The 25,156-nt window shown below is 44.9% G+C and overlaps 1 protein-coding gene across 2 annotated transcripts in view; it reads left to right on the plus strand.

Moving 5' to 3' along the window:
* LOC138453200 (kinesin-like protein KIF18B) overlaps positions 1 to 25,156 on the plus strand; it is a 430,482-nt gene that overhangs the window by 110,927 nt on the left and 294,399 nt on the right. For both annotated transcript variants that reach the window (XM_069605828.1, XM_069605836.1), the window contains exons 7-8: positions 20,350 to 20,526; positions 22,070 to 22,144. In XM_069605828.1, coding sequence (XP_069461929.1) covers positions 20,350 to 20,526; positions 22,070 to 22,144 — 252 coding nt within the window. The remainder of the gene's footprint in view (positions 1 to 20,349; positions 20,527 to 22,069; positions 22,145 to 25,156) is intronic.

Consider the following 25,156-nt stretch of genomic DNA (forward strand, 5'->3'; position numbering starts at 1 on the left):
ATAATTACGTGGGACAAAGCGTTTTTGCTTAATGTTGTTTGCATTCTGAGTTACAATTAATGATTGAATTCAAGACTGACATGTACTCGAAATAAGTCAATTGAAGAGTTGCAGCTCCTTACAGCAAAATGTATTGTATGCCTGTAATAAAGAAAATGTCTGTACAATTACGTGTTGAATGCTGTAAGTCTGGTTAATGAGGGATTCTATGTTCAGATACAAGGTTAATCAAATCAAAAGTAAAGCATTGCGATAGTTATCTAAGCCTCACTTGCCTGTAATAAAAAAAAATGCGTGTTAAATCCTGTGTCGTCTGATCAATGAAGAAAGCTATGTTCGGATACAAAGTAGTGCAATAACCAGGGAGACAGTTGGCAGTCAATAGTACATTTTTGCATACCTTTTTGTGGTCTTGGTGGTCCCAAATCCCCAAATTCTTGGATAGCACGATAGGGTGATTCAAATGTGTTGAACCGTTCTTGAAAAGAGCTCCAAGCTATTAAACAGCAAAAATACTAGCTGGCTTGACTTTCGGGGTGCTGCGAGTCCCAATCCAGGGGCTCTGGACAAGACCAGTCCTTTTCTTGTGCTCCCAAACACTAGTGAGGCTGGCACACAACTTTAGGGTTCTTTCAATACGTTGAGGTCCTGTGTCCAGCTGTGGTTGGCAGAGAGACTGGTCTTGTTCCAGCAGCAGGTTTACCCCCAATGGTCCTGTGAATGGTTAGGGGACCAAGCTTACCTCTGCCTTGGAACACCTGTCTTCACCTCACAACGAGAGGACTTTGGAAACGACTGCTCTCCCAACAGGATCCAACGAAATCTTCAATGGTGGAAGTCCAAAAGATGTTTCAAATAAGTGGTTGGAGGTTCCTTCTTTTAAAGGTAAACATCAACTGGTGATTGGACTGAAGTCAGCCTACTTTAGGGGTTGTGACAAATCAGGATCATTTGTCCCTTCTCCCCAAGGGGGATCCATCCCCTTTGAGGCAAGGGCTGGGAGCCCGCTCCGCAGGACCCTCCTTAGGGCTTCTGGGTAAGTGGGACCTCACTGGGAGTGACTCCCCCTTAGGGGACATGGACTCCCATTCCAAAAGGAAACTCCCTATGCAAGAACTACCTACGTATATGGGACTGCCTTCCATCAAGAACACTGCCCTCCTTATGTTTAGCTATAGGCAATGTTTAATCCAGCATGCTGTCTAAAGGAAAAGGGATTATCCCTTTAAGAGAAATGTGTATTAAGAGAAATGTGTATGAAAGTGTGACAAGTAGACCAGAGAAGAGAGAGAATGGCATGAAGGGGAAAAACCCTGACGTCTGAACACTGTGGAGAGGCGGAGCAGTGTTAAACTGCAGAACAGAAAGGCCAAGAATGGCACGCACAGTCGTCGGAGGCTGGCGATGCTGTCATCAGGGCTTAGTTTGAGGAACCTTCCAACCTGGTGGCATAACCACAGAAGTATTGTGGTGGGCCAGTTGCCTGTCTAACAATGCTGAAACCTGGTTGACTGGGAGGTTCGATTGCTTCCCTACGCCGATTGTTCGCTGAACGCAGCCAACTGCAGAGACCGGTACACCTGTGAAGCCTGAAATGTAGTAGAGGAAAAGTACTATAGCGAGCAACAAGCCCCTCATGGCCCCGCCCACCCCCCACTCCCTCTCCACCCTCAATTCCCACCTCAATTAAAGGTACAGGGGTGAACTGCAGAAGGGGGAGGCTGCAAGGGAAGAAGCAATAAAGAGAAGGGACTGCGGTTGCAATACGTGCTATGACACAACATTGAACCAGCATAATTTGATATCTGAGGAACTATTCGAAAATCTGAAGAATAAGGATGATTGTGAATCGTTAAAGTTGAAACAAATATTCTGGGCCAGAGTGAAAAAACCAGGAGACAATTCCATGAGCAAATTATTGAAGAGTCCAGAGACCACTTAATGACAAACTGTCGAAACTGTTATGAACTAAAAGCGCAGAGTGAACTAAGCAAGGGTAGAGAAATTGTGGATTTAAGACACCAATAGTGGGGAACTCTCAATCCTAATAAAAAATAAAAAGCAACAACCTAAAATTAAAGGGAGGTGTCTAAGAAAATATCCAAAACAAACCATTGATAAGTATCCTATTGTCAGAAAGACAAGGTCTTTAGACAGTGGAAGTTGGTACAGGGGCTCATGAATAAAACCAGAGAAAAGGATTAGAAAAAAATACCATAAGGAACAGATTTTCTAAAATAACGATATTTGCATATTGAAGATTGGTCTACAACAAGAAAACACTGAGAGAAAGCCTAAATACAAATGGCCAAGGGGAGACTGCCAGAAGAGAAACCATATTTTGGCCATTTTTAGTTGTCATTGTTAGTGGTAGGGTCAAGTAGATTTAGGTTTGGAATGAGGACATTTTTTTAGTTTGGACTTCATGACAACAGTTGAGCACCTTTTTAGTTACATTTAGATGGATAATCCCCCTATAGTGATAGTGAGGTGGGTCCTTTTTTTGCATTATTTAAATAAAAGAACATAAGAATAACTCCTCCTTCCGATCCACCACAGAGTCCATTCCCTGTTTGAAATTAGTGGACTTTGCCATTCTGAATTCTCACCAAAAATGCTTTGCGCTAGAGGAAGTGGAAGGAGACAGGAAAGAAAGAGAGAAGCCAAGAGAAACAAGATGGTGGAATCTTCCCCCAACTGTACAGAACTCTTCCTGTCTACACTAATACCACCCTCTAACCTTCTTACTACGATCAAAGTCCCCTTTGTTATGCAGCTGTTATGATATGGTGTGAGGCTACTCCTTTTGAATGGGCATACTCCTTTTGATTTGTGTGCCTTGGACAGCTGCCTGTTGAGTGGCTGTCTCTAGAGGAGGGCATTGCCTACCCTCACAAAAAAATCAAAGAGGCATGGCAATTCAGATTCCTGTCCTGTTACTTGGCAGAACCAGCCTGACTGGCCAGAGTACACATGACTTTCTACCACTGAGCTGGCTCGCAGGAGTCGACACGTGTGGTATCAAATTGAATGTGGCTGCAATAATTTAGAGCAGTGCCCTGCACCATGCCTCAACCCAGCCATGGCTTCTATTTAGAGTTTACCCTTCCACCAGCATGGTTTACTCCTAATACTTATATTTCAAAAAGGGGGTGCATATCTTAAATGCCACACCTGTGTTGCAGTGTCTTAGTTTATAGGTGTCCTCTTTACAGCTGGATTAACACACTGCTCTGTCCCTGTACAGGTGTACACTGTTTTTGGGATGCAGTTTATGAATCTGAATCTGACCAGCAGATTGGCCTTTGAGAGATATTACTTGCATCATTTCTATGTATTAAAATAAAAAATGCCAGGACTTCTATACCCTTTCGAGATAGCAATTCGTCACACACACACAGAGGGCCAGGTGCTACCCTGGGCCCTGAATCACCAGCCATGCACATTTCAATGTGTTGTGATGTACCATCTGAATTGGCCAGCCATACTCCACTTGCACACCTGCACATATACCCACCCTCATCTCTGCATCCACACACATACCTCACTGAGTCAGAACTTGATACCATTCACACCAACTATCCCTTTGGGAGCTCTTGAGGAAGCCCACATTGGCAAACACAGCCAAAATATCAAAACCTAGCAGCAGAACCCCATAAATGTGGCTAGGTCACAGAAACACCTTGGTATGTACTTTATTCCTGTTCAGAGAGCAACTGGTTATCAACGTGGTATAAGAGCTACTCCTATGTCCTGTCCCCTTTCCTCCAACCTTGATAGCCATCCCTGGGACACTACCGAACCTCACAGCGAAAAACGTCAAGCTTCCCCTTTAAATTTGATGGCTGTCGTGGGGGCGCAGCCTCTGTGTACACACGCCATATAGCCCCACCCTCCACCGCCTCACCTCAGTCCCTTTTTTCTGCATGGACAATGACTGACTTCTCGGCTTGAGTGGAGTCGTGATTTTTTGTCAACTTTGCTGGCTCTCCCCTTCCTTTTTCTTATTTCAATTTTTTTCTTTAATGCCGGCCTCCAGTTGCTCACCTCTGTGGCGCATTTCGGTCGCGTTGTGCTTCGTGCGAGCATGCATTCACGGCTTCGGATCCACACACGCTCTGCCTGGCGTGCCTGGGATTGAGCACCTCTGGGACACCTGGGCGACCTGCAGCGCTCTTACGCCGAGGACCATAAAGAACAGACTCGGACGTTGGCGAGAGATTGAAGGAACAGTATTTGCCTCGCCTACTTTTGTTATTAGTTATACTAGGTGAATTACAGGGAGGAGCTGCTAACAAGCAAAATGTGGTGCAAAGTAAAGACAACATCAAGGAGGGGTTTTTGATGAGCACAAAAACAAGTAGCTGGTGCTCCATTGAGGAGCACAAGGAGAGTTTGGCTTAAATTGACAGGAGAAAAAAATAGAGGAGAAAAGTATCAGTGGGGACTGGTGAGAAGGGAATAGAGGAGATGCTTAGAAACCAGCCAGAAAGAGGACATAAATAAGGAGGTGCCCAAGGCAAATGGCACGATAAGATAGAATAGTGGTTAAGATCCAAGTGTTTCGAGATACTGTGTCTGGGTCTTTGACAAGTACCCACAGGGTAAGCCCAATAATATCCTGGCCATCTGTGGTCTTGGCAAAGAGCTAAAATGTCTGATGCCTGGCCTACGTGCAGATAACCAGACGAGCTGTGCTGTTGGGTCCAGGTCATGAGAAGAACAACATCCTTACAACTTCTACAAGAGAAAAGACACAAGGTAGCACAGGTGCAACGTGCTGGTCTTGGAAGCAAGACCACGCAGCGCAACAGAGGTTTGAATTCCGGATCCACGCTTAGAAACCGAACTCTGGTATTAAGTGCGCTATAAAAAAACAATTCAATAAATAAGGCTGAGTGATGCAAGGTGCAATGATCCACAGGGGACAGGTGAGTTTGTCGCACACTTTATTGTTGGCAAGAAGATAAGTGGGTTGGGGTTGCAGTGCCCCTTTGGACACTCCTTTTCCAACCTCCCTGGATCACCAACTGACTTCTCCTATGGATATAATGAATTCCATCAGCACCAGAGTTATGCCTAGTACAGCCTCTGAGGATATTAATGACACTAATTACTCCTTTCTCTGGTATTCAAATCATCATAGATTTAGAAGTGGAATCAGATACTATTGCAGATTAAAAATGGAGCATCAATTCGAAATTCATCCCGGCGGCTTCTCTCGGAAGGGGTGGTAGACTTTTCACAGAGCGACTTTAGCAGACCTGCGCCAACCTATGGATGGGCACCCAGACCAAAGGGTACATGGGATGACAGAACCATTCCCAACAGGAGCGGAAAGCACTTACCATTCTTATTCAGGACCTCTCCTTAATTATCAAGATGGGACTTATGCACATTGAAACACCAGGGTGTTTTCTCAAATTGAGAGCCAACCTAGTATCAGAAATCTGTACTATACTGGCACAGACAAGACATCTTGGATGAGCATAGGGCATTTCTTTGGCAGGATAATCCAGTTCTGCCAATAATCTATTTCTTGCAGAAAGTCCATAACCCCTACTAAGACATTCCGCAAATTAGACCATCCTGAGTGGGATAGGGTGGATTACCAAGAATGTATCCAGATCAATACTTGCAACCGCTAGTTACCAAACTCCAAACATATGTATGTGATTCCAACCATATAATTCAGATACTGCAAAAAATTTGGTGGAAATCACATTATTATTTAGCTAGTTTTGATGTCAAGGCTCTATATACTTCAATAGACCATACACTTGCAATTAGAGCTCTTGAGTAGAACAGTTCGGCTATGGCAGCGACATATTATATACACTTGAAATGTAAGAAAGAATTTGTGACTTTCTCCTTAAGGAACGTGTTGCCATTTAATGATACTATCAGCAGACAAAAGGGGTGGCAATGGGGGTTTGCTATGCCCCGTCATTGGCCAACCTATTTGTCTCATTTCGAGTAAACGCATCTACTTAACGAATAACATAGGGGTAAGTCATATACTAGGTTGCCATTGATATATTGTTGTTGATCTCTTGATTTGGGACGGCACTGTTGCACATTTCAAAGACTTTTGTGAATACATTAACTGCAATACCTTTTGGATTAGAGATGGTTGGATCTACATATTTATATCAAAGACCTTACAATACAGACACGTATGTTTCACAAGCCTACGCCAGTTGGTTCCATCATACACTACAAAAGTTGCCATCAGAAGCATGTTCTACATAACATACTGACGGGAGCGATGATTCAACCTAAATTGAACTGTAGTGGGGTTGGAATCTTCAAACCGAAACTTGACTCAATCAAAGAAAGATTTTATAATGGCGGCTTTGATGACACATGTATCTTACAAGCAGAACAGAAGGCACTTAGATGGCCAAGAAACCAGCTGATAGCAGACATGTGACACAGAGATCCCACTAGTATTAACAAGGTGAGATTTATCACTCAGTTAATCGGTGTATACAATACTAAACGCACACTGGCATTTGCTGTTGATGGATGAGCAATTGACTAACTCCATAGGTAAACAACGAGGTCAGGAATTTTTCCTTTATATATTGAATTTATCAAGCCAATGGCAAACAACTTCTCAGAAGATAACTAGCAACAAATAACATATTGGCCTCGGCATATTGTTAAGGAGGCTTGAGAAGAATCATTGAATGCATTGTCATTACCCTAGATTTGTGAGCACGTTGGAGGGGTCAATGGAACACATTTTTTTCGACAATACCTTGCAAGAGTAAAACATTTATTGTTGTGTGCCGTGAAGCCCAGATGGGGAAACTGATGGCCATACAGTTGGCCAACCTTTATGAAAATGTCACATTTACTAACACACCTTAATTTCGATGAGGAGACTATTTGAAACCCTATTGGCAAATGCACATTTTTTATATTCAAATACATGAGTGATAGAGTTGTTTTACTTTTGGAGCAGTGCTCGTTTCTAGGGATACGCATGAGTTTATGAATTTGTTTAGGCTTTTGGTTGTATGCGCAGCCCTGAATGCACGGATAGCCAGTTTGTACTGACTTCTCCTAGAACTTTAGAACCTTCTAATGCATGGTCTCATTCCAGGGTTCTACTGCTCAAGTGCATCACTTAAACGAGACCGTTACTACTGGGAACACTCAAGCACTTATAACTCCACTTAAGACTGGGTGTGTTTTGCTTGCCAGCTGGCAGAGACCGTGGGAGAGAGGGGAAAAACTGATAATTTGGGTTGTTTGCCCATATTCTTGATACAGGTCAACCTAATTGCGAAGCGTTGCTGTTCTGTCAAAGTCTCTTGAACCTTAACTTTAGGCTTTGTCATTGCTTTGCTCAGATGTGACAGTTTGAACTGCTTGTGTTTTAGGTTAGCAGGGATCTCCATTCGACAGCAAATTGTTCTGGACTGGCTAAGACTGTTTTTTTATTCTTTTGTTTTTTTTAATGTTTTCTTCATAAAAACATCCCCACATTTTCCAAATCTCTTTGCGTGATTTAGGGATGCCTTATTGGGAAGCTTAGATTTGAAAAGGTTTTGTGTTCAGGATACATTCGATCTGGTGGTGATTTTGGCTTTTCTTTCCCACCTGGCCAAGTCCGGTGTCCCTATATATTTAGGTAGATCCATATAAGATCACATTTCTATTTTTGGAGTTTCTAGGGTCCTTTTTAAGGTCCCTGAACGTTTTTAGCTTTTTCTACCTATTTTTTGGATACCCGATAAAATGTTTGTGGCCAGAGGCACTTCCTCTGAAGTCTCCCTGCCATTGCAACGCTTTTTGCCTTAAGATGTGTATGGTATTAAATTGCCCCTTCAGTCTCTGTGCTCATTTCTGCCCTGGGGTGCTATCAGCTTACATTGGTTTTAGGGAAGAGGTTGGTTGCAGCTTTACTTTAGTTTTGGTTTCAGCAGTGGTACAAGACATTTTACTCCATTGGTAGCCTATTGCACCCTTTTTAGTAGCCATTGTGGTACCCAGAGTGCAACATTTGCACTAGCCACTGGCTAGTGCGATTTGCCTGTTGGCTAATATTATCTAGTGTGCCGTGTGTATGCATAGAATTGAGGTGCGAAGTGATTGTTTTTGTGACTGGCTAGTAGCATGCAACTTGAATTGTTCATCCTGGACCAATGTTTTTTGAATCCTGCTCTGCCACTTTGTATTTTGCGCAGTAACCTTATTCAGGGCAACCATGAGGTAAGCTCAAATGTGACCCTATGAGCTCTTTGTGCCTGAAAGGGTCTTGGTATAAGCAGCACCCTGTCTCATCTGTTTCTTCGGAAGTCCCAGGATGCTTCCAGCTGTGACCCCTGTGCTGGGATCGGGGCTGCCATCCTTATTTGTCCACTGAGCCCCTGGGATTCATCCTCATTTGCTGGTTTCTCCACTCCTGGCTTGAAGGTTACCATTGTGGGAAGAATGTTCTTCCTTTCTTTTGCGTGGTCTTTGTTGGCTCAGTGTTCAAATTGCTGCTCACCAGCCTCTGTAAACCGCACCTATACTTAACTGGGGTGTTTCACTTTGCTGGAGCTGTTTCACCTGATTGCATTCTCCCACAGATTCCTCCTCATAGTTATCCAGCATGAGCTGCTTGACATTTTTTTTTCGACAGGGAGCGTACTGCTGCTTGATCTCGACAAGACTCTGGTTAACTGTTGTCCAACTCCACGACAAAGGACAGGATGTCAGTCACTGTATTAAAGTAATGCACTACGCCCCTTACCTTAGTTCCTTTTATCTGCAAGCGCAGCATACTACTCTAAACACGCTTGTGATTCGAACAAATTCCAACTTGGGATAGTATGTCAGAGCCTAAACCTACTGCAAAGATTGCAACTCTGTCCCTCACAGGCCCACATAACATTAGTGTTTGGTATCTTGGTCTCGGCCATGATACCGAGAAATGTGGTCCTTGTCTGGCGTTGAAGGTCGTGAAGGAACGCTCAGCAAAACTGGAGCTCGGCTGGCCGCTGTCAAAATCACTGGCAAAGTCGCTTGCCAGGTCTTCGGAGCATGATATCGACGGACCTACTCCCAAGAAACATTGGGAAAGATGTTGCCACAAAAACTCCAATAAACGTTTGCAGTCATCTAGCGAATCTCACCACTCTTCGTCTCACAAAAAGGAGTAACCTACTCCAGTGCCAATATCGTGGGGAGTCCCCTTGGCCAAGATGCCCCTCGCCCAGCGGAAGCTTCACAAGATCAAAACTTTGTACTGTATACTAGCTGTGTGTTCTTTGACTCGATGCAGTTGATTTTTGCAGAGGGAAACCCGATACCTTTTGGTTTTGAGCCGATAGGGGTGCGGCCTTGGATCCATTGCCAGAGTTTATGGCGGACCAGACCAGGTTACTGCAACTTTCAGAGGGCCTCCATGGTGCCAGTGGCTTGGATACATCTCCTGATGTCAAATTCCAGCAGTTAAACTAATATGTGCACCCAGGTGCCCAATGCCGCAAGGCGGTCTAAAGGCGTGGCCTTGAGGCTCCGCTTGCCGACAAAGCCGGTGTCGCAGAACGACCTTACCGACATCCTTGACCGTGGACCGCAGACTGAGTGGCCGTTGCCTTTCAATGCTGCCATAGTGGACCCCTTCATGGCCTTGTGGCAACGCCCCTGCTCGACACCAGCAGTCGACAAGGAGCTTGCAAAAGTAGAAGCATGGAAGAGGCCACCTTCCATGGCCTCTTCCATTCCGTTCGTAACAGTTACGTCCAGGCCCTCGACTGCAAACCTCCCCTCTGATAGGGAGTTGAAAATAGCCGACACTTTGAGTTTTCGCCTCGGTAGCATGGCTCTTAAAGCCATGAATGCCTCTTGTGCCTTTGCTAAATTCTGTCATGTCCTCTGGAGCACCTTTACAGAAGCATCTGATCACCTCCCAGAGGGAAAGGTCAAGAATGACTATTTGGAGATTGCTGATGGTAGGGAAATTGCCTGTCAAGCACTCCAAGCAGGTTTGGACTTCAAAGTCAAAGAGCCAATGGAGCGACCCATACAGTCCGCAGGCCTCTTTGACGGTCCAGCGCAGGTCTGCTTATCTGAAGGGCTCCGGGTTTTCCCTGAAAGTGGAAACTGCTTTAGGAGTTATCAAGATGAGGAATCTGTAAGCGAATGCAATCCATTGAAGGAGAAATTACTTACCAGTAATGTTCTTTCTATGGATTTTTATCCCACAGATTCCTCATCGCCCTCCCAGCCTACCCCACTTGGAAGTCCATGATCTCAATTGCATTCTGCGGTCATGCTTTTGTGTGCTGATGACATGAGGAGCAGAGTGCTATGTTGGGACAGCAGCACTTGGTTGCCAGGCTGTCTGGATTCTTCTATCTTCGTTTCAACAATTGAAATATGGAAGAAAAAAATAAGCAAGCATTTAGTTTTTGCTGTTTGTTTCTGTTGCCTTTCCCCCATTACTGCATGTTCCCTCACAGGCTGAGCCTAGGGTGGCAGTGGGGGATTGAGATAAGGGGGCATGGTGCATTCCTTTAATCCGTTGTTGGAGATGATCTCGAGCAAACCTACACCTGCTGTCCGTTTTTATGGCAGCTAACGCTGGATAACTATCAAGATAAGGAATTTGTGGGAGAAGGATCCATAGAAAGAACATTACTCGTAAGTTATTTCTCCTTTCACTGAATCTGCCACTGTAATTACATATCTTTGGATCTGGGTCCTGGGGTGAGCGATTATTCAAGATGCTCACCCCTAAGGGTTCCTTTGGTCTAAGATTGAGTCTCAATTGCATTTTCCATTGACTTACATTGGGGGCCCTCCTGCTTTGCTCCGACTCTCAACTCACTCCTCTAACTGTTGGTTTTCCACAAGGCTCTGTCTTGGGTCTGCCCTTCTTTACATTCTACACCTCTGCTCTTGGTGTAATAATCTCCTCCTTTGGGTTCTCGTACCAACTCTTTGCGGACAACACCAAAATCGTCTCCTCTTTTTCTCAACTCTCCTCTGAACTCTGTCCAACTGTCTCTCTGCCATTAAATATTGGATGACTTTGCATTCTCTGATGTTAAACTCTACCAAAACAGAGGTGGTCTTCTTCCCTGCAAAAGCACTCTAGTCTCTTCCTCGGCCTATACAGTTCCCATCTGACACTCTCCCTTACTCTTCTTCAGATTGAAAAGTTTACATCGTCCTTGACCCTTCTCGCACATTCTCTATTTTCATCTCTGAAACTGGAACCACAGCCTGCCTCAACATCCTAAATATTCGGAAAATCAGGCACCTCTATCAGGCATCTCCTTCCTTTCAACTCTGCCAAGCATCTCTTAACCACTCTTGTCTTCTCTTAACTGGACTACTGTGCAAGCATCCTCTTTTGTCTCCCCAAATATGATTTCTGTCTTTTCGACAAGAACATTAACTTTGCTACCAGTACTCTCTTTGAACTCCCTCGCTTCACACATGCTTTCTTGTACTGCCACCAAGCTGGATGGCTGACCATGCAAAACAGGGCAGGATTAAACTGTCTTATCCTGGTTCACAAATCTGTCCATGGAAAGGCACCACTGGATCTATTCTCCTCTTTCGAACTCTACAAGCCTTTTCGTAATCTCCACTCTGCCTCCTCAACTACCCTTGTGTCTCCTTGCCCTCCCTGTGCTTCATTTTGCTTCCGCTCTTTCTCTTTTCTTGCTCCACTTGCATGGAATTCTCATCCCCCGGACATCTGAGAAACAGTCCACACAGATTTGTTCAAAACCAAATTAAAAGCCTACCTCCTTGCTTCCGAGTTGCCCTCTTAACCTACCTCTCATCTGCCTGTTTGCTAACCTTTTTCCCCTCGTCTCTAACCTGCCTCTGTTGCACACTGCCTCGCCCTCCACTCTAGCACTTCACCCATTGTGGTCCCATTTCGAGCACAGCTGGCAGTACTACCTACCTGCATCTAAAAATGTCCAATGTTCGTTGTCCTTAATCTATGTATGTGCATCTGTTTTGTCCCTGGTGACTGCTCCATTTACTCACTTCCACAAAATGGTCAGACTGTCCCTCATGCTTGCCCCATTGAAGAAGCTCATCACTTCCATCAAATCTGATTTCGTATCTTGTGTATGTTCTTTTGTGATCAAAAGAGCATTGTTCCTCCTGTATAAAATAAGCTTCTCCTGGGTCTTTGGGTTGTTCAACCTGGATCACGTTATTGGGGTCTCCTCTACCCTTCCCACTCCCCCACCCCCCTTTGTGGTGTTTGCTGCAGAATCCGTCTGTGTGGGCAAGCAGACTACCTTCATTTTCCCCATAAAAGTGGATGTCCCACTGTCTTCTATGAACTTTGCATGTATCCTGCAAATCTCTGGCAGGGTACTTTGGGGGTACTTGCCTGCTTACACGCAAGCACTCTTTGGCCTACAAGGGTTTCAGGGAGATCTAGGCTAGGGCTAGATTTTTAGTAATTACCAGTGATTTGTATATGTATTAAAGACTTGCGTTAAAGACTTGCTCTGTGCGTGGTGAAAACCAAACTGAAGCTGCCGACAGGACACCACCTCTCTCACTTTCTTCCTCTCTCTCTTCACCCTACTAGCCCCCTCCCCTCCTTGTTTGCAGATAAGCCAGAGCACCTGGGGACCAGTTCTGTTGGTGACAGCGCACGCTACAAATACCTTTTAACATTTACTATTCTAATTCTGAATGTATCATTACACTGTAACTATTTTGGCGAATGCACATTTTTCCTGAAGCAAATGCAGGGATAACTTGCTAAAATGTCTGTTTCTGGTTCCCTTTTGTTCCTATGCCTTGCATATACATGTTGGTCTAGGACCTACCATATATAATGGGCGGGTTGTGTCTTTAGGATAATGTGCTTAGGTTTGCAATCCATAGTCGATTTTACCTGCTTTGTTAGGCTGCCTAGTTACTTTGTCCCCCATTGCCCCATGCCTCTGATAGTTAGCCCCCATAAAGGTATTGGGGTGAGGAGAGTTCTCAAAGACATTCACTGTGTTTATAATCTACTGTGTATATTATGTGCAAAGTACTTATTTGAATGCATTGAGATCTGTATGCAGTGAAAACACTGCTCTTTACCTAATTACCTCTTCCTCCACATCCTGTATTCCTGCTACCTAGGCTGGCAGGATATTTGGCTTGTTATCCAGTATGTCTAAATGTATATATCCAACCTATGACTAAAAACCAACCTGTTGGCCAGAATGTATTTATCCATCCCATGCTTATGACTAACCTGTAATCCATATCCCATGTAACTAAGTTCCTCACAAGTGACAGCGCCTCAATGCCCAAGGGCTGTTTGCGCGCTATACAAATGTAAAAAATAAATATATGTGTTACATAATAGAACTATGTACTTTTCAATAGGAGTCTGGTATATTTTTTAGAGAAGTGTATGCTCTGATATTACCTTTGTGTCAGTCTGCTCACCCTACCTAAGAGTTGAGCCATGTCGCTCTATCCATTTATTATCTGCATTTTAAGAGATGTTTGGCTTCTCCTTCTTGCAATATGTGTTAACCCCTCCATTAGGGTCAGTGCTTGAAGGTCACTCAACAGAAGGTTATAATAAAAAAAAACTGCCTTAAAGACTAAGTTGTGTGCTTGTCTGAATTTTGAGAAACGTGTTACCTTCGAAAACAGTCACAAAATGTCAACAAGCTGTGGCCTATGGTAGGTCAGAATTCGGAGACCAACAAGTGGGCATGATTTTCAGAAAAGGTTCATTGACTTGTTATGTTTCAAAAGACCTAATCTTTCCCTATCTGTTTGATATTTGGTGTGACAAATCCCTAGATGTCGTCACTTCTCCCTGAGGGTGCCTCTTCATATGAGGCCAGGGAGGCGAGGCCGGTACCTGATGGTCCCAGAGGGGTGTGCAGTGGGAGGATCTCATGGGAGAGAGACTAACCCGCTGGGGTTGGGGGAAGATCTCTGGGGAGAACGTAGTATGCCCACGCCACACCCTATACACCTTCCTATCTCATAAAACCCAACTGCATATCCCATACTTTCATGTATGTCTGTGTCCAAAAAATACTCAGACGAGGAAGAGTAGGGACTACCTAAGGGATACCTACTTAACAAGTACTGGTACGAGGAGGAGGTGTGGAACAAGGAAGAGGAGTGACAACTTGAATGAACAGTCTAGTCTTCTGTGTCCGTTTAAACAAAACCGAAACTATGGTTGGAGAGAAAAGGACCAGTGCAGGGGCTGCGACTTGCAGAAGTAGGTTTGAGCCAGTGACCTTTATTTTGCGTAGTCTCAGTTTATTTTTATTTTTATATTCTACGCGTGTGCAGCGCGATAGTTTCCCCAGTCCCTTACAGGCTTTGGCTTCTCTTCCCTTCTGCATCCCGGCCCTCCCTCCATCCGTGTTTGGTTGCAGTAAAGAGAGAATGAAGGCCTAGCCAGCGGCACTGCTAGTGCATGGCTGTTTGACCCCCGACCTTCGCCAGGTCAGGTGGTGAACCCGTGACCCTCTTGGGATCCGGATTGACCAAAACAAATCTTAATTGTCACCCAGCTCACGTGTGCAGCGCAGTGGTTTCCTCAATCCTTTCTGGGCTTTGGCTTCTCTTCCCTCCCTGCTCCCGGCCCTCCTTCCCACCTATGATTGGCCAACGCACAAGTCATAAGTGACCCTCCCAGGGCAGCCCCTGTGGCTAAGGGCCCCAAGGCAAAGGGCGGCTCCCACAGAGGCGGCTCCAATACCGTGTCCGCAGGTGTCAGAATGGGAAGCCAGCGACCAGCTGTCAACCAGCAGCAACTAGTACAGTAAGAAGGACCAGGGTAGGGGAGTTCAGCAATTACTCCTCCCTGGAAACCCAGACACTTCCTAAACATGCCTACACCTGTACAATAATGTGATTAATATCCTCTGCCACCCTCTTCCACTATACAGGATTGTCAAATCTAGCTGTGTCAAATTTGTAGCCATTTTACATTGCTTGGTGTAGGCCTCTCTCCCACTATACAGGATTCCCCCATCTATCTGTGTTTTAGTCTCATACTCCTTTTGCATTGCTAGGTGTAGGCCTCTCTGCCACTGTACAGGACTCTCAAATCTAGCTGTGTTAAATTTGTAGCCATTCTGCATTGCTGTGTGTAGGCCTCTCTCCCACTATACAGGATTCTCAAATCTAGCTGTGTCAAATGTGTAGCCAGTTTGCATTGCTAGGTATAGGCCTCCCTCCCACTAGACAGGATTCTTAAATCTAGCTGGGTTCACCCCTGCACTCTAACTCTGCTTAGACCAACTTGACACACTTCTAGAGGGGACCACACCGTGCTAGCATTGTATCAACCCACCACCCTTACCTGGCGAACAGCATAGATGGCTACCTGAACTGAGTCATAGACCACCTGACAAACCTAAGCCCTGAACCCTTACTCCAATCAATCCAACTGACAATCCCAGACAGTGCACCTGTAGTATACACACCCAACCCACCACCGGAAGAACAGTCGGCACCCTAAAGTAACCAAGCTCACCAAAACTAGAGGAAACCGCATTACCTCCCCAACACAAGACAACACTGCTGACCATTTGACCTGTCATCTCTGCACCAAGCACCAAAATACCCCGGAATAGTAATGGGCGCAGAGAAAGAGCACAAGATCACGCGACAACGGAAATGGACACAAATCCGAATAACCCCAGCAGTAACAGACTGAAATGCAGGAAACTCCCCACCAAAAACCAATACAACCAGAACAAACTTCGAAAGAGACATCCTTGTGTCTCACACCATACCTCGCAACAACCCCAGAACCTAGATACCCCAAAGACACCGAGACCTTGAGCCAACCAAAGAGTCGCCACAGACAGCCAAAAAAAAGACAGGAGCACCCAAGAAGAGCATGGGAAGACTCCAACCCCATTTATCACAAGACCAGAAGGACGACGCCAACACCCACCACACACCGGACAAAAGGACGAAGCACTAGTAACCAAAAACCCAACCAACAACCTAACCGACCGATTCAATGAAGAAGCCTTCACTGATCTTCATGTAATAGGCATGAGCAGGGAAGCACGGCTTTTGAACAGCCAAACTTTCAACCCAGCAGCCAGCTCCGATGAAGATGCAGCCTTCGCTGATCCTCACCCTCCTCCAATCATGGTCAACACAGATGAATTGCCATCGAACTACTGCAAAACCAAGCAAGGAACAACTAATGAGCAAAGCCACACCAAAAAGATCCACTGCAATTTAATCAATGCAAGGTCCATGTCAAAACATGCCACCGAAATATACCATCTCCTCTGTGATGGAGGGATCGACATCCTATTTGTAACTGAAACATGGTTAGACAACTACAAGATCACCCTCAACTGCCTGCTTGAAAACTTCAAATGCGTCCAAGCAAACAGAAAAATCAAATGGAGGGGGACTGGCAATCAGCCATAAGGAACACCTGGCTATCAAACTGGAAGACCCACTAAACATCGATAAATACAAATCCTTAGTCCTACGCCTTTCAGTAAACCCCAAAACAAACCTAAAATTCATACTGATGTACAGACCACCAACCTACGATGCAACCTTCGTAGACGCCTTCACGGAAGCAATCACCGTCCTAGCCATCAATCACAATCACCTGATCGCCCTCTGAGATTTCAACATCTGGTTCGACGAAGAAACCACAAGCACACAAAAATCTCTAACCAGCCAACTAGGAGCAATGAATCTACAACAACTAGTCAAAGGAGCAACCCACTCGGCAGGGCACATACTCGATGCATTCTTCGCGAACAAAGAACTCCTCACCACAGCACCCCCAGTTCATATACAATGGAGCGACCACCTCATCATTCCATTCGTAATCGCAATGCCCAATCCGGTAAACAAGCACCAAGACAAACCACTGACCAGCTTGAAAAGAAACTGGAGAACCTCAAAAACTCCAGCCTAACTGAACTCCTGGAGCTCAGCAAACCTCACCCCACATTTATGGAAGAAGCTGACCTGGATAAAAAAGTAGCCCTGCTCCACACCTGGATTGTAACAACTATTGACAACATCGCCAAAGAAAAACCTCTCGCTCCTCATAAGAGTAATGGCTGAATGGTTTACCCCACTACTCAGCACCATGAAAAGGAAAAACCGAAGACTAGAACTAGATTGGAGAACCAAAAACCACACTGCAAAGAAGCTGAAATTCCTGCAACATAACTGGGCATACAAAAAGGAAATACAAATAGCAAAGAGGAAACACAAATAGCAAAGAGGAAACACTACGACAATCGAATTCTCAATGCACCAAACACCCAAAAAGAACTCTTCAAAATTATAAATGAAATAAAAAATCCACCGGGTTGCAACAATACGCGAATTGCATCGACAAAACTATGCAATGACCTTGCAGACCACTTCAAAATCAACGTCCAGTGTACCATACATAGCAGACCACCCAACCAGACCACGAACCCCACCTATCCTCATTAGGAACATCCATACAAACTACGAAGCTTTCCCAAAATGTCAGTGGAGACCTTCGTGGAACTGGTAAATCAAAGCACCAACTCTGGTTCACCGGAGGACCCCTGCCCCCCCGGATATGTACAAATCAATTCTTAAACAAGGAACTCCCATGGAATATCACAGGAATGTCCTCAACCTTTCAATCAAGACAGAGAAAAGTGCCACAATCCTTCAAATCAGCGTACATCAAGCCACTACTCAAAGATACAGCGGGAAATGTAGAGGACCTCTCCAATTACAAACTCATCTCCAACATCCCCTACACAGCCTAGCTGCTCGAAACGTATGTATACAAAAAAAACAAGAAGTAGAAAAGCACTGCCTACTAAACCAGGCACAAGTTGGTTTCAGACCAATGAGGGGAACGGAATCGGCTCTCGTCTCAATATGGGATGACCTTAAAACAAACGGAGCTTCGGACAACCGTGCCGCCTTGATACTTCTAGACTTATCCGCAGCATTCAACACAGTTAATCGCGACATCCTCGTAACGAGATTAGAAGGACTAGGAATAACAGACACCGCCCTACTGTGGATTAAATGCTTCCTAACAGACATATTGGAAACCGTATGGATGAAACCTTTCAAATCCAACCCGAGAGACTCCACATGTGGAGTACCACAAGGATCATCCTTCTCCCCATTACTATTCAACATCTACCCATGCCTATTAATCAAAATCCTCAAAAGTCACGGCCTCACCTGCTACAACTACGCTGACAACACGCAAATAATCTTCATAAAACTAGACGGACACGAAAATAACTCAACCCTAGAGAACTGCGATCTTTTCAACTGGATGAACGCTAACTACCTCAAAATCAACCCAGGCAAAATAGAAATAATGATAGTCACAAAAAACTGAGTAGACGATCATCCCCTGGCCAAGGGAACTTGGTTCAACCCCAGCACCATCCCAAACTGTAAAAAGCCTGGCTCCACTCAAGAAATGCTTCTTTCTCCTGCGAGCGGCAAAAAGGATCCTACCGTTCCTATCATATCAACAAAATAACCTCCATCATTGCACTCATCCTGTCCAGAGTAGACTACGCCAATAGCCTATACCTGGGCATACCTGAACGACTTCTAAGAAAACTACAATGCATACAAAATGCCGCTGCCAGCTTGCTTCTCAAACTACCCAGAGGAGAACACATCACTCCCGCACTAAAAGTTCTACACTGGCTACTAATAAAACAACAAATAAAATTCAAAACCATGTGCATCGTTTAGAGTAATACACAATCAAGGCACAGAATTCCTGAGACAAACTACGCCTACATCAACCGACAAGAGCACTCCGATCAAGCAACGACATCCACCTGGAACCAAAACCCTACAATAAAAGAAAACAAGGAGGATCTTCTTTCTCTCACCAGGTGCCGAAAACATGGAATGACCTATCAAAGAACATATACAACACAAGAAACCACCTACTTTTCAGGAAACTACTCAAATCCTGGCTCTTCACTTCTTAACTAGAAGACCGGCCACAGGGACATACACACATCCAAAACAACGATGGATGAAGACAGATCCCGACTCCATCCAAACAATGAACAGAAAGAATGTAAGGAAGACACTCCACGACATCATATGGAACGACCCACTGAGAGATAGCCAGGACAGTAAAGACCGAACACCTAGCCAGACCAAGACGAAAGTACTAGGATGACTCATTACTAGCACAACTCATTACTAGCACCCCGGCCCTTAACCACACCGATGCTCCAACAGACCCATGTCATAATAGATAGCAAGGAAATAGAGAAAACCCAGCCTTGACACTAGAGGGAGAGAAATGGACACACCCAACCATATTATACAGAGCTCATTAGGATACAGCTGGTAGCGCTTTCGCTATCACACACTACAGTCAGACGGCCATTAAAGGAAATCAACAACAACCCCACCCACAGGAGCACAACTTAAATGGAAGACGATGTATCAGAATCAGGACACAAACTCCACTAACCCAATTTTTCAAATCTCAGCATACCCAACCCACCCAATAATTTACACAACCAATTCTCTACCAGCAAACCACACACACTTTACCACGCTGCACCAACAAACACATAAACAGCACCCAAGGTCTTGTACAGTCCGATACTCGCACAAAAGCTCTGCGCACGGTGTATACCGAACTGAAGCCGCCAACAGCACACCACTTCTCCCACTCTCCTATTCCACCTCCACCTGACTAACCTACCCGCCTCCTCCTTTGTTTACAGATCTGCCAGAGCACCTGGGGACCAACTCTGTTGGTTACGGTGCGCTATATAAATACCTTTAACATCACATAACATGAAATGTTCTCGTATGCTGTTGTACAACATGTGCAATGCATGGGCCTGTGTATGGTCAATGTCTGTGACCGCCATTACTCCAGTGACGGCACAGCCCTTATTCCTTTCTTAAATTATCCACGACTCCTGGGTGTCTATGGGCCACTTTTACATTTCTTTTCTTTGTAACTTTTTTTTTTTTTTACTATGGTTCATCCAGTAATGCTGTGGGTATTGCTAGCGAGATTGCCTTTTGGCTGCACACAAGCTGCTCTTCCCCTCTGCTTTATTTTACAGAGATGTGCCAGAGCAGAACGTGTAGTGGTCAGTTCAGAGAGGGAATTGAAGCTAATGACACGCAGTCCTTGCCTGTCATACACCCAAACAATTGCAGGTGCTGGAGGGTCTGGTAGCCTCTCCTTTTAACATGGCTTACTCCTAATGCTGCAGTCTGTTCTCACCTTGCATTTCACTTCTGCATCGATGTTTTGAAGTTCTTGATTTTTCCTATAGCCTTCTTGACATCCTGACTCTGACATTACACCTGCTCTGACAGTTTCCCTTTTCATTCTAGAGTAAGAAGCTGCATATCCCGTACCGGGACAGTAAGCTGACACGTTTGCTAAAGGATTCTATCGGCGGCAATTGTCGTACTGTAATGATAGCAGCAGTCAGCCCGTCCTTCCTCAGCTACGATGACACGTACAACACACTCAAGTATGCCAACCGGGCTAAGGAGATCAAGCTCTCGGTGAGTGTTAACCGTGCCCACAAGCTGGTGCTTACATGTCATCTGTGTACACTTTCACAGATTCCACGGATGCATTGATCAATTGCCTCGGCACCACTGCTCATTATCAATGAGTTTGACCTACTCCCATCCCCCATCATGAAGGGCCCAATCCTATTTGTATGTATCATCTGTGTCCTTGCAGTTCATGGCATGGCCTCAAATCACTCCCTGGCTGAGTGGGCTTCTATCCAGTCTTCAATTTAATGCACCAGTCTACTAGCATAACCTAGTATTCCTGAGCATCAAAGATCTGCTCTGTTTTAAGGGGCAGGCTTATAAGATTGGTGGTAGAGGATGGGTGAGTGAGGGGCAGGGGGTATGGCGATGCAAAACAAGGACTCAAAGCTAATGGAAGGCTTGTTCTTTCTCGCTCTCTGCCACAGTTCTCAATGGGTACAGTTAGTGAAACTAGTTTGCTAATCCTTCCCAAGTCTGGCTTTTAGAGTGCTAAGTTACTCATGTATACTGAAGCCCTCCCTATGGAACCATTGCAGACCATGATGGGATCTAGGAAGGCTAAACTGTTACTCTTCCCTTATGACTGTAGTGTGCAGCTTAAAGGTTTTGGAATGGGCACCTTTTACCTCTGTTGTACTACTGGGGGTCATGCTGTCAACTAGTGAACAATATCAGTGTTTGGAGGACCCACTCTAGGGTTCTATATTTTTGTCTGTGACCACATGACTCCCTATATGCTCTTAGGATCCTATGCCTATGTGAGTGGTCCCGGACCCATAGAGATGATAGTGTCATATAAGGGGAGTTTCTGCAGGGCTAAGGACGAGGATGTAGCTGAACTGTGCAATGGACAAGTTGATGGTAATGCTGTGTCATGTGTTTACTTTTAGATGCTATAAGCAAAATATGAGTACTGTGGAAAACAAAGTTTGGGCCGAGATGTTCGGGAGCTCCATGAAGGGAGGGGAGAGTAGTGTTTGCGTGTAGTAGCTGGATGATTTGATAGATGCCTCCAGTTGCCTGGGGCAGAAAAGAAAGGACTAGAAGCTTGAAGGGAGAGAACAATGGGACCTCATGGCATCTGGGCCAAAGAGTTGCCCGACACAAGGTCCCATGGGATAAAGGACACAAGGACCTTAGAGTTGGAGATTAAAGTGACCAAAGAAACATGCTTGCAGGGAGTAATAGAGCACCAATCACAGTTCAGGATAGCATCACGTCCCATCCCTATGTTCGCAACTGTGCGATATTAATTATATTTTGATCATGCCCCTGAACATGGACATTCTTTCACTATCTGAGTATTGATACTTCTTAGATAAAAGTGCCTGTGCCACACAATCTAATGATGCGATGCCAGCCATCCTTTGGCATGGTTTGGTTGATGCTCGACCAATCTGAAATTGATACATGGGTGATTGAACCCTGCTATAGATTGACAGTTGATCCTTCAGGCTCCATATACTGCTTAAGATAAATTATGGCTTCAGAGTGTTTTTATACCCATGTATTCTCAATGATTCCCTTTTACTTTTTCCTCCAGATGAAGAGCAATGTCATCAGCCTTGATTGCCACATCAGTAAATATGCTGCTGTCTGTGAAGAGCTAAAAGCTGAGGTGAGTGCTGTGTTATGGGGTGGGCAGGGTGTATTCACGAGTGTCCTCTTTGGTGACTATTGCCATGATGAACCGGGGGTGGCGTTGGGGTAAGGAGCATTAAGCCAAGCTGCTATTAAGTTACCCAAAATCTCCTTAACCTAATGCCTGGACATTAGGCGTCACATTTTAAAGCAATAGGGACACATTTATCATACTACATAAGAAAAGGATTGTGGGTAGCTAAATTTTAAAATACGGATATGGGTGGTAGGAAATGAGTATGTTGGTGATCAAACGCTGGAGAAAGCGGTGTTGGCTGATCTGCTTAGGAGATTGGGCTAGAGACAGCCCACCACTCTTTATTGTAGAGAGCTTTACAATGAATAGGTGGATAAACCACAAATCAATACAGAACACCAACAATGGGATCACAATGCAGAGGAATTTAGTGAGCAGTAAGAATTTCATAATGGAACATAACCACCTTTTGAAGTTCTTGCTAAAAATGAACCCCAACGATGAAAGATGTATTTTTCCAGCAGGACATCCTTTCCAGACCGATGAGCTTTATAAATATTTAACTTGAACAATTTTAATGTTTTTGTGAACTGTAATTCAAAGCCGAAATACTGAAAGCATATGGCAGAACATCTGTGCATAAGCTCCCATTCCCAGAATGTTCACCACCATGGAAAACTTCTCCGTTTATTTTTTTTCCATTCTCCAAGCTGGTTAAGGGGACAGTGACTTTACTGCTCAAGAGGTGGCTCCTTCAGGGTTGCTTCTGTAGAAGAGATGAGGCTAAGTTATTGACCTGATTTGTTGCAAGCCTCACTTAAGAAGGCTGCTACATAAGATCCCCCAGGCTGCATTGGTGGCACTCCCACACGTAGCAATCTTTTATTGCACGTAGCTCTAGCTAGAAATGCATTACATCCACAAAGAGAGCCGTACCATTCCGGCTTAGTTTACAAATGCATTTCATCTCTTATCATTGTAACAAATACCAGCACTGATATAAATTGGATGTGTGTTTCTAATGGATTTTGCCTTTCCACGGATTCCTCATCTTTGATACACCGATATCCTGCTGGCAGTTTCTGAAACATTTTCGACAGCAAGAGGGCACTGTGTGGCGTCGGGTCTCTTTCCCTCAGCGGTTTCCATACCTGTTCTCGGACCTGACCTAGAGAGTGTTATTCATAGTATGCACTTTGCCCGTTGCCTCAGTTCTAGTTTTTCCCTCCTTCACACAGCCGATGAGGATAGATAACATGGGCATTGAAAGCTAGAGAAGTGTATTAAAAAATTCAGCCACATTCAGAGGTGGTAGGCTGGGAGGGCGATGAGGAATCGGAGGGAGGAACATCCATTACAAAGAACATTACCTGGGGTAAGTAATTTGTTCTTATAATGGATTGTGTGCTCCCATGGATTCCCATTCTTTGATGGACTCCCATAGCAGTTGGATAGGAGGTGAGACCAGTGGATTTTTGTTACTAGTTTAAATTGTGTAAAGCAGCCTTCCCAAACCTATAATCCTGACCCAACAAAGTGTCTGGACAGTAATCTTTTGAAAGGTGTGTATCGAATACCAAGTTGCAGCATTACAAATGTCCAATTCTGGCACACCATTTTGCATAGCGCTTGTTGGGGGTTTTACAAAAGTACTGTCTGAGGCAGCACTTGGGAAAACACACCTTGAGTGAATCAGGGTTACACTACTTGGGTTTAGCCTGAGCCACACAAAGGTTTGTTACAATGGTGGGCAGCCAGGTTTAGACTAAGGAGGGGGGTAGAGGGTGGCTGTAGTGAGGTACAAAGAACTCTGAGCAAACACTTGTCCCAAGAAAACACTGATGCGCTTAGAACTGCTATAAAAAAGTTATTTAATATATACACTAAGGTGCACTGTTGTAACTTTTAAGTATGTACTATAATGCAGTAAAACAAAAGAAGAACATTTTCAATATTCTTTGGGTAGTTAACCACAGTTGTTGACATGTCAGAATAGTTTTTTTTTCTGTAAGAAATCACACAGTAAAACCATCTGAAACATATATGAAGACTTTTTACCAAACTACTTTTGGTAACTTTGCTCTAGCCTGTCTTAAAGAGTCCAACCCTATTTTATGGGAGTCTCGCAATGTTCTGTGGGGGCCACTGGGCCACCAGTGACCAGGGGGTAGAGCAAGGAAGGTGGGGAAACAGAGTACAAGGTTTAGAGTGGCAAAGTCCAATAGGATCTCTTCTGGGTTTGCGAGCAAGTACATAGCAGGTTTTTACAAACCAATGAAATTAACAGGTTTCCTTGAAAGATTTCCCCAAGGACCAATGTGCTAAGGCAGGATTAGAGTACATTTGGTTGGACTATGGGGACCTGGAGGGGTGGAGGGGTGCGAGATACAAGCTGCCTTCAGCCCCCATGATCACAGGATCAACCAAGCAGACTCCAGGTATGTTTTACCAGGAGCAGTACAGTATTATCTTTAAGTGAAGAGGTATTTGCTGCAGGACACAGGTTTCTTTCTCTTTGCAACAGAAGAAAGGGACTTCAGTGGATCTGGCTCTTGTGCAGGCTGATGCCCAGCAAAGTATCTTCGCGGTTCTGGCTTGTTGGCGCCTTTTTTAGGCTTGGATGAAAGATGGTTGTCACGGCAGTAGACTGTTCTCCTTTTCTTGGTCCTCCTCTCTGGTGAGGGGACTTTGGGGAGCTTGCTTGAGTCACTGCAGGCTTGGTAGGATGCCCACTAAGTTTTGGCAAAACCACGCCTCAGGCGACGATGCACAGGGGTGCAGCACTGGTCCCTGGGTTTTGGTGAATTGCAGGCCATGGAGGTTGCAGCTCTTTCAGGGATGGCGCAAATTGTAGTTGGGTCTTGGGACTGGTTAGGTCCACCAGTCCAAGGGAGAAGTTGTCCTGTTCGGATCTTCCCTGTCGCTTAGAAGTTGAGGTCGGGACAGCAGTAGTTACTCGGCAAGCTCTGGCGGTCACTGGAAGTTGCTGGCAGCATCGTCCTGTGTTCTCCT

The sequence above is a fragment of the Ambystoma mexicanum genome, chromosome 1p, assembly GCF_040938575.1.
Source record: "Ambystoma mexicanum isolate Mex_15411 chromosome 1p, UKY_AmexF1_1, whole genome shotgun sequence".
NCBI lineage: Eukaryota > Metazoa > Chordata > Amphibia > Caudata > Ambystomatidae > Ambystoma > Ambystoma mexicanum.